Source organism: Micropterus dolomieu, linkage group LG02 (genome assembly GCF_021292245.1).
Source record: "Micropterus dolomieu isolate WLL.071019.BEF.003 ecotype Adirondacks linkage group LG02, ASM2129224v1, whole genome shotgun sequence".
NCBI classification, from domain to species: domain Eukaryota; kingdom Metazoa; phylum Chordata; class Actinopteri; order Centrarchiformes; family Centrarchidae; genus Micropterus; species Micropterus dolomieu.
Genome location: NC_060151.1, coordinates 24,882,185 through 24,892,998, shown reverse-complemented (window position 1 = coordinate 24,892,998; position 10,814 = coordinate 24,882,185). Strand labels below are relative to the sequence as shown.

Sequence of the window (10,814 nt, the reverse complement as noted above, 5' to 3'; positions counted from 1 at the left end):
AGTTTTGCAGACATATCAGGGAGTTGTTATGTGCCATGATAATTACTGAAACAAGGCTGCAACATCCCACATGACTCAGAAATTGTCATGGCGTGATGAGCTAAAGCCCCGTATAAATTCCCTTAAAGAGATTTACAGGAAGACTTTGAAACTGAAGTCATAAAGTGGCGTGTGTGTTGGGCCGTGTTCTTGTGCACAATGGAAGCGTACCTTCAGATTTTGGCTTAAACTTGGCTCATGAGTATGTTTTATGAAATCTGGTTGGTCTGATTAAGAAATACAAACTTGTGGCATTTGTGGTCAGATGGAATTTAAAATCAGCTTTGTCAACATGATTCCCAAGGCTGACTTGACAGACATGTCATAGTATTAGAGCTGACATCACATTTTTCAGCATCATAGTGTTTTTGTTTTTATTTGTTTCAAGGCTGTACCCTGAAGCAGTGGTGGAAGAAGAAGAAGTAAAAGTACCAATACATTAATGTAAAAAAAATTAATGTTTAATATAAAATACCCAATTACAAGTAAAAGTCATGCTTTCAAAATCCTACTTAAATTAAAGTAGTATCAGAATAGTAGTAGTAGCAAAATGTATGTGAAAGTACTTTTACTGTTCTAGCTGGTAGAAATGGGGCTAGTTGTACCTGCTTTATGTACTGTTAGGTAGTTTAGGTCACAAGATAACTGATAACAAGATCCATATAAAGCTTATGATATACAGTCCCCTCCAAAAGTATAGTAGTAAAAGAACGGTAGGGCAAATTCCTTTGTTTTTGTTGTTCACTGAAAATATTTGGGTTTGAGATCAAAAGATGAGTATGAGACAAGAGTTCAGAATTTCAGCTCTCATTTCGTGGTATTCACATCTAGATGTGTTAAACAACTCAGGACATACCACCCTTTGTTTGAACCCACCCATTTTTTAAGTGAGCAAAACTATTGGAACATGTGTTTCTTGTTGCACAGGTGTTGACTTTTAGGTTGATTGTCCAAACATTAACTAGTCTAAGTTTTCATCCTTGGTTCAAATCTATAAAGACTGCATTTCCTGTTAAAGAGGATAAACCAACATGAAGACCAGAGAGCTGTCTATGGGAGAAAAGCAAGCCATTGTCAAGCTGAGAAAAGAAGGAAAAGTGACCGGAGCCATTGGACAAACATTGGGCATAGCAAGCACAACAATTTGTAATGTCCTGAAGAAGAACGAAACTACTGGTGTACTGAGCAACAGACGTCCAACAGGTCGGCCAAGGACCGCAACAGTAGTTGAAGACAGAAATATCGTGAGAGCTGTGAAGAAAACCCCCAAAACATCAGTAAGTGACATCACCAACAACCTCCACAGTGCAGGGGTGAAGGGATCACAATCCACTGTTGGAAGAAGACTCAGAGAGCAGAAATATAGAGGCCACACCACAAGATGCAAACCACTCATCAGCAGTAAGAATCGGAAGGCCAGATTGAAATTTGCAAAGAAGTACAGAGATGAGCCGCAAAAGTTCTATAACACGATCTTATGGACTGATGAGACCAAAATTAATCTCTGCCAAAGTGATGGAAAGGCCAAAGTGTGGAGAAAGAAAGGAACTGCTAATGATCCGAAGCATACAAGCTCATCTGTGAAGCATGGTGGAGGTGATGTCATGGCTTGGGCCTGCATGGTTACTTCTGGAACAGGCTCATTAATATTTATTGATGATGGAAGCAGCAGAATGAATTCAGAAGTGTACAGAACTCATTGGAAGGAAGTTTATCATGCAGCAGGACAATGACCCAAAGCACACTGCCAACAAAACAAAGGACTTCATCAGGGAGAAAAAGTTTTCGACTGGCCAAGTCAATCACCTGACCTTAACCCAATAGAGCTGCACTTCACCTCCCCAAGAGGAGACTGAAGGGAAAAACACCCTGAAACAAGAAGTTGCGGTAAAAGCCTGGAATAGCATCACAAATGAACAATGCAACAGTTTGAGTCAGTTATTGCAAGCAAGGGTTGTGCCACCAAATATTAAATGTTATTTACTTTAAGATTATTTGTTCCATTTCTTTTGCTCACCTAAGAATGCTGTGATCTAATACAAACAGTGGTATGTCCTCAGTTGTTTAACACATCTAGATGTGAATACCACAAAATGACAGCTGAAATTCTGAACTCTTGTCTCATACTCATCATTTGATCTTAAACCCAAATGCCTTCAGTGAACAACAAAAACAAAGGAATTTGCCTTACCGTTCCAATACATTTGGGGGGGACTGTATGTCAGTCTGAACCAATGTGGTGAATCAACCCTAGTGCTGCTAGCATGGGTAAAAGTTCCAAATATTAAAATGAGAACTGATGAAAAATATTTTGAGATGTAATTTAACTGAAGAAAAAGATGTATGGGAAAGAGCTGAAAGGATAATTTTATTTCCCTCTAATAAGTAAGAATGTGAATAAAGATGACCGTCTTTACAGAAAATCCTCACACATCTTGACGCCACAGGTTGTAGAGCTTGCACATTATTAAATATTACTACATAACTACTGGCTATACAAAAGTTTCCCAAGAATCTATTCTCAATCCTTCCAGTGCAAGTAATAAAAACTTTCATAAATTTACATTTTGATTTAAATTAAAATTGACAAATAAATAATAAATAGAACAGAAAAAATCCCAAAGCAATCACAGTCATAACTGTGGAACAGGTTGGGGAATGAGTGATAGTGCATGTGTGTTCATGTCTGGGTGTGTGCTCCTCAGTAAAATGTTTTGTGCCAAACAGTGATAGATAACACTACCTGCGGGGGGAGATCTGGGCCAAAGCAATGGAACTAAGGACACGAAGGAAACCTTTAGAGAAGAGCCTCCACTATTGCAATCATTTGTTCTCCAGCTCATCCATCACTGAGATATCTTCTTGGGTACAAGTTACATTATGAAAAAAAGTCATCTGGGGAGATTAGTGTGTGGCCTTCGTGCTGTACGGTACCTTAGAGGCAGTACTTATTAGATTTGATTGTCTGATAGTGGAGAAGCAGACCTCTGCTGCATGTTATCGTGACCAGATGTTGAGTTCTGATTCAATAACACGTGGCCTTCATCAGTATCACTCCTGAGAAATATGTATTTACCAGCTTTTTATTTCATCTCATATCTCACAGCGCAAGTGAATAAACAAAGTCGAGTGTGACATGGCTCTCGGTGCCTGAAGGCAGGTAGAATTAGAATGTTAACATTATCATCACAAAACAATTTTAGGGTGAAAACATCTTTGACACCATCTCCTGCCAAAAATATCTTTCCCACATTGGGCTGCCTCGTGTTCTCCTTGTGCCATCTAGTGGTGATATAGTAGCTCATTTGATGTGACCTCAATAATATCTTTCTATGACATTGTGAGGAGGCCATAAACAATTATAATCATGCCATGACAGGGTCAGATTGGTGATAAAATGTTACTTAATTTATGGACAAATAATCCATAATTCTATATCAGAGAGATGCCTTTTGTGTACCTCATCTGAAGTTTGATTTTCTGTGATGATATATGGCTGAAAGTATCTAATTAAAAAAGCTGCTGTAACATGTTCCACTTGTATTTGAAGGCTTTCCGCAAGATTTTGGAACCTGGCTGCAGTGTTTTGCTCCCATTTATCTACAAGGTCATTAGTTGTTAGATGTGATGTTGGCTTTTCTTGCCGTCAGCGTTCCAGTTCATCTCAAATTTTCTGCCCTCACTATTCATGTAGGTGCACAGCTACTGTATGCATTTCCAATAAACTATGAAGACAGAAGTCGATCTTTGAGGTTTTTACTGGAAGCACAAATGAATGAATGTCATACATACAAATATGCCAGAACCAGAATGCTGCATATTTTCAAGCAATAATGTAAAAAATTAAAACCAGCTTGAACCACTCTCATAACCATACCTTTAGACCATCACTGTAGAATTCATAAATCTCTGGCAGAAACATTTACTATATAATACCTGAGAAGGTAAATAATAGATAAATATTTCATGTTGCCTTCATTTACAGACTTTTGAGAAAAAGTTAGCAAACATAAATATGTTAAATTTAAACAACAATATTATACAATATTTTAGTTTTTTGTAGAACCATGTAATGGAAAATTAACTTAACTCTTGAATCATCATAATATGTACAGTACAAAAAAAAAGTGAACTTTACTGGATAACATTTTCAATGATCGTGAAGATGAAAGGTGAAAACTGCAACATAACAACAGACTGTTCAATTTAAATTGCTAATGGATCAGTTGAGGTCAAGAATCTTCTTCAGTTCTTCCACACCAAACTGGGGAATAGATCTGACTTTGTGCACAGAGACTTAGTCATGTTGAAATAGGTATGGGCCCTCTCCAAACTGTTGCCATAAAGTTAGAAGCAAACTTGTATTTCAAATAGTATGTACTTGCATACATGTGTGCTTCCTCAGATCGCCTAGCTGGTTTGGCTTTTTGAGTTGGAGGAGCTGATAACTCCTGGCTTTCAGAGGGCTGTTTTCCATTCTCTTGTTGTTTAGCCATAATGAAAGTGTAAAGTCTTCTTCATAAATTGCTGTAGCTATTCTTGTTTCCTCTTTAATTATGTGCAATTGATTAGTGTCGGCTGTTGTCGTCAGTACAACAGGAAACATATCCTATGTGTTGGTGCATACCATTTGAATCCAGCGCAGGAATGGCAGACCCAGTATCCAAAATTTATTTTGATATGATCTGAAAAATCTGAAGGATTGTTACTTCCCTTCCCTTGATTTCTCTTGATTGGAACTAATTGGTTTAGTCTAAACCATGGAAAACAGCACCAGAACAAAAGTACACAAAGAAGTATGTAGATGTCCACAAACTTTTGGCTATATTGTGGATATGCAAGCACTTTATTGCTCTAAAATCACAGGCCTTTCGGGAAGTTGAGGCCCCTCTTTACAGTATATTATATGTTTATATTTGGTACAGTTGATGTCAAAGTCAAGATGTGTCAAACATGACCTTTTGAAAGGCTTTGAAGAGCTAGTCAGGTGGATGCACATGTCATTTTATTATATTATTTCATCCGTTACACTATTAGGCTAGGTAACACTTCTAAACGGAATTTCAAAAAATATATAAATTAGAAACTTTTTAATACAATGAAAACATCTGGAAGCAGCTCTTGTAGTTTCTATAAAAAGACGGTGAGTCCCTCGACTAAAGTGACTCACTCTACAGCTGGTTAATCAAGTCATTGGCAACACCTGTCATCATTAGCTTCTGCTCAAAAAGAACAAAACACACACACACACAAAGCAGATGAACAATGGCTTAATTTATGACATATCACTGTTCATGGACAACAAATCAAACTTCTGCACAGAGAAAACAAAACAGGTAAGAGAATGTTTTGTTTTGTACTTTAGAAAAGGCAATACATTCTGATAATTAAATTTCAAATACTGCAAACAGATGACAGCATGACAGTGTCTGTAGACATTATTAGAATCACCTCAAATCTTCCTGCAATAATTTATAGGTCAACTTTTTTTAATTCACTCTCCGTGAATTTCTGTTATAAGAACTCTGATTCTTTAGTTAACAAACACTTTTTTTTTTCTGAATGATGTGCATCTCTATACCATACTTCAAACTGCAAAATGAGTGTGAAGCACCCTCTTCAATCTGAAGGTCACCTCATCCATCTCCAGGAAAAGCCCTTAGATGAGAGCTGTTCTCTAATTCCACTATATCTTCAGCTATAGGGCCCTAAACCTGAATTACATCCAGTCTGGCTCATACAGAGGTGCTGCTGTGCCAAACACTATATACCTGTAATTGAATTCCGATTCAATTATAGCACAATATATCATCATCATTATAGCCGCCTCTAAGGCCCAAATGAGTTCAAAGGCTCTCCTCAGACAAGGTTCATGTTCATCTTTTTGATTATTTTTCGTGCCTGAAAACACATTCTGTCACTACTTCAGTCTCTCTGTTAAATATTGCATTTTTTGTCTTAAATTTGATTACCTTGTGCCCTCAGTTAATTGGGTTTACAATGTTAGAAAAAGAGAGAACCTCATTATGAGCAAACAGAGAGAATCCAAACCCAATCTGAAACTAATAGAAAAAAGTTAAATCATGAAGTTAAAAGTAAATGTGCAGCTAATTACAATTCCTTGCACGGTTGTACAAGATTGTCCTTGTTCTGTTTTGTCCTTGGGGAAATCCAAGTCCATCTGAACAACTTTTTGTAACTTCATAGGTATTCTCAGTGTACTCAAGGACAAAGCAATCCCCGAGTTTCTGTTTGCTAAGAATATGAATAAACTAAAAGGTTAAGTAGTTTTTCCTTTTTGAGTTGACACACAATTGTTCTGCATTAGACCAGCCTCTTTAAGCTCAAGCCTCAATTGAAATATAATTGTAGATATAGGTTTACAATATAAAAAGATAATGAACCATAAAGTCTTCAAGTGGATTTATTCCCACTTCGTTAATTTTGTAGAGCAAAAAAACTGCAAGGCCATGAAACTGTAGGCCTAAATCACATAAATGCTCACTGGAGAGGCAAGAGAGTTATCTAGCGAGTTTAAAGACAAAGTTCAACATTCTGCTTATAAGCTTTCTTTCTGACAGTGTGAAGATAAGATTTGATGCTATTAATCTCATGTTCTATGTACTAAGAACGAAGCTGAAATCAGGACATGTGCAAGTGAAACAGTTAGCTTGGTTTGGTCAAAAGTGACAAAAAAAACGCAACGAAAAACTCTGAACCTCTCATTTACACAATGTATCTTGCATCCACCTGTTTTTTTCTTAATCATGCTAGCGTCATCTGTCCACCACTTTGGTACAAACAATTTTCTAAAACTATATCAGATTTCCATTAAAATTCATACTTTGCGGTGTTTGTGGGTGTGAGTTAGCATGTTAATATGCTTAACTTGGATGGTAAACATGTTAAACACACTAGCTTTTCACCAGTGTGCCAGCATTGTTTAGCATTATTGTTAGCTGATGTTAGCATATAGGTCAAAGGGGCACAGTGCCACAACACCAAAATTTGGACTTATATGCAGGTTTTTAAATGCTAAAAATAGTTTATAGATATGGATGAGACATCCATGTCCACTTTACATGGCTCTGGATCCGATAAATACTTGTGACCATTGAGTCATTTCACCCGGGAGTTAAAGCAGATTATACCCTTTCCCACTGAAATCAAGAGGTTGATGTTAGCAGGTGTTAGTGGTTTTTTTGTCCAATGTAAAAGAGGCTTAAGTAGAGCCTCTCAGAGCTGCTTGCATTCATTTTTGCATTGTTACATGTCTGTTTATATACAGGTTAAACACAGAAGATATATGATGACGAAGTCAGCTTTAGAGGTGTTGATAGGTGAAGTTTTTTACTTAAACATAGGCAGACTAGACTAGCTGTTTCCCCCTGTTTTGTTTTCAGTCTTTATGCTAAGCCATAGGTGAAACACATCCTGAGTCTAGGCATGAGGCAAAGACATCAGATCTTCTCATCAAAGAAAGGTTGGATCAGCCTGTGATTTCATTTTTTATTTATTTAATTTTCGGTGTGATTTAGAATCCAGCCCTCAGTTGGTTGGTGATTTTGGTTTCCACTGAATGTACAGTAAAGATTCTGAACAATTTTGTTCAAAATCTGATGTGTGATTTCCGTGTGCCCTTATTTATTTTGAGCAGTGTATATATCTCCTTCAAAACAGATGTGGTATTTATTTGGTAGGTATAAATAATATGTGGCCTCCTTTTAACTGCTGTGCTGTGAATCACATTTTGTTTGTCCATAATGAATGTCAGTGGATCTGTGTACAGCCTCAGCACACCTCCACACTAACGGTTCCATTTTCTCAGTGGAGCAGCTTCACTAATTAGAATGGTTGTTACCCAGTTTAATTGACTCTGTCAGCAGCAGTCTCAGGAGTCACAGGATGTTCGCAGAGGTAATTGCATATGAGAGAGAGAGCTGATGATGAACCCTCACAAAACTTACAAAAACCAGCGCTACACAGGCAAAATAATGGGCTTCCTATCTTTTTTCAATTATAGAAACTGAATGGGATCGGTAATGAAGAATGGGTGCAAGTCCAAAAAGGCATGAAAAGGAAATACGTTTTTACACTGAACAAAATTATAAACACTTTTGTTTTTGCCCCCGTTCATGAGCTGAACTCAGCGATCTTCTCTCAAATATTCTTCACAAATCTGTCAGAATCTGTGTTAGTGAGCACTTCTCCTTTGCTGAGATAATCCATCCACCTCACAGGTGTGGCATAGCAAGATGCTGATCAGACAGCATGGGTATTGCACAGGTGTGGCTTAGGTGGGCCACAATAGACCACTCAAATGTGGCCAAAGAACTTCAATTTGTTTTTATTGTATCTATTACTGTGGCAGTCTTTCCCTAGTGCACACCACCAAGAAAGCATGGCTGTGATGTGGAGTGCTCTTGTGGACACAAACCGAGGATGCACTTAAATGAACTGCACTGAAGCCAAGAACAGCTGAGGTAATCACACTAAACTGCCGGATTTCATTTGAAACCTCAAGGTGTTAAGAATTACTGACTTGTTTTTGATTCAGCTAGCTTTATTATGGCACTTTGTACATGTCACATTACAAACTCAACATTCAGGGTTTCTTGGTTCATACAGCACATGTAAAGATCTGAACATTGCATGTTTTTTATTTTTAACTCAGTATCACCACACACACTCAAGATAGTTAATCCAAAATTTTGTCAAGCCATATAGATAACTGGTTTTTCATTAGGATAGGTTCACATTTTTAAGTCTTTCTTGATAATATTTGCATGCCTAAATTTACCTTGAAGGGGCTCTTAGTTAATGTAATTATTCCCTTTCTCCAGACTGGTTGTGAAAAGATCTCTTCCTAAAATGATTTTAGTGCAAGTGATGGTGACAAAATTGTTTTACTACTTCAGTTCAGCTGAAGCTAATGAGGCTTCATTCTGAGTTAAATGATTCTCTTCTAAAGTTACTGTATTGTTGGTACCAAATTCACTCGTCGTTTGACCAGACAGCATACCTTGCTGACATTCAGCAGAAGATAACAAAAACAGACTTTGGAACATACCCACTTGATTTGGCCAACATAGACCTCCAAAGCCTTATACTGTGTGTGTGTTAGCCTGCACTAAACTTTTAAAGCATTTTTACACAGAATGAGGACTGCCCCCACCCCAATACTTTCAAAATTGTGTTAGGCAGGAATGTTTAACAACCATTAGAGAGAAAATAAACAATTATAACCAGGGAATGTTTTGCATTTTTGCTAATACTTAAATATTAATCAATTATCAAAACATTTGCTTGATTTTCTACTGATCAATGCATCGACAAATTGATTCTGAAATCTGTGAATATTTGGTCTCCAATCTCAACAATGTATCTCCAGTCTGACAAGACATCAATGAATCAAAACCCTGATTATCAAAGAAAACAGACATCTAGTACCGACCGACCTCATAAATACATAATGCAGATATGTGCAAGGAAACTGTTAAAAACCCATTCCTGTAAGTAAAATTAGCATCTTATGTTGATGCATGTGCACATACACTGACATCCATCCTCACATACTTTGTGCACAGTATTATTCTACACACAAACACATGTGAGTTCCCAGGGATCAACGGTAAACAGGTTGCATTGAAGTGCTACGAGACCTTTCGTTGGCACACGAGGAGTAACATTTACAATATTTACATCTGAGATTAAATGATCAGTTGTCATGCTTTTCCTAAAAACAAACAGTTTTATAGAAAATAAAATTCTCACATTCCATTTGGATATCATTTTGTTTCTGTCCATGTGTGTGTAAATGAGATTTATGGTTTAGCAAAAAGAACAATTTCAAATGGCATTCACTTAAATTTATATTAATTAGTCCTGTTGAATGTATGATTGGTTCTTATACTGTCCAGGATACATGAGCAGGAGGAATTAACTGGAAGCATTCTGGGATTGGCATTGAGTTGAGTAAAACCAAAAAAAAACCATGCTACTAAAAGGTACTCCAACAAGAGTCACAATAAAGCTGACTGACTGAGCAATCCTCTGAGAGGGATCCCAAACCTGACACTCTAGTGAACAATGCAGCTAGAAAGAGTGACTGGGAATAAAACACTGCTTCAACTACAAACTTCAATCTGTCTCTTGGCTCCAAAGTCAAACGCATACAAACCAAACCTGAATAAATATGACTTGAGGAAGTGCCCGTAAGACTGAGTTTTGGGTATTTAAACTGATTTGAGCCAAGAGAGCTGACAATCTGCTGCATCACCCCAGACAATGAGGTATTCCTCTGACATCATCCACTCCCTTTGGTGCCTCGGTTTATGGTTGTCTGACCAGTCCTGCGTCAGTCAGAGGGAGTTCAGCAGATTCCTAGGCTGGCCAGAAGGACATTTGGGGTAGGGGGGTGGGATCTGCTCATTAGGAGAGGACTGGTGTAGGATTTGGGTGGGTTGTCTGAAGTTCTTCTGGATAATACAGGGGGAGTAAGTTTAGGTCCGCACCCAGCTGACAGGCACCCAGAAGGACTCTCGCTCCAGCCTTTCCAAGATACCTCGCAGTTCTGTACAGGCACTGGCTGAGTCCTCCTTGATCAGGACCCGGTCAACCAGGTGTCCATACTGCTGGTCAATCTGAATAGCAGACTGACGCATCTCCTGGAGGTCTTCATCCTGTTGCAGAAAGCAAAATGTAATTACTTATACAGAATGAGACATACAGGAAAACTCACCTTCCTCCCCAGGTATAACCTTACTGTGCCCAAC

General features: G+C 37.9%; 1 protein-coding gene and 1 long non-coding RNA gene across 4 annotated transcripts in view; one reads left to right on the top strand and one right to left on the bottom strand.

Moving 5' to 3' along the window:
• The first annotated feature begins 5,237 nt into the window (after positions 1-5,237).
• Positions 5,238-10,814, top strand: part of LOC123960692 — a 9,242-nt gene continuing 3,665 nt past the window's right edge. For all 3 annotated transcript variants that reach the window (XR_006822574.1, XR_006822572.1, XR_006822570.1), the window contains exons 1-2: positions 5,238-5,375; positions 8,411-8,522. This is a non-coding gene — a long non-coding RNA (uncharacterized LOC123960692). The remainder of the gene's footprint in view (positions 5,376-8,410; positions 8,523-10,814) is intronic.
• The window catches only part of mpp3a (MAGUK p55 scaffold protein 3a), a 22,480-nt gene continuing 20,250 nt past the window's right edge, over positions 8,585-10,814 (bottom strand). The window contains exon 19 of the mRNA XM_046035594.1: positions 8,585-10,721. Coding sequence (XP_045891550.1) covers positions 10,542-10,721 — 180 coding nt within the window. The 3' untranslated portion in view covers positions 8,585-10,541. The remainder of the gene's footprint in view (positions 10,722-10,814) is intronic.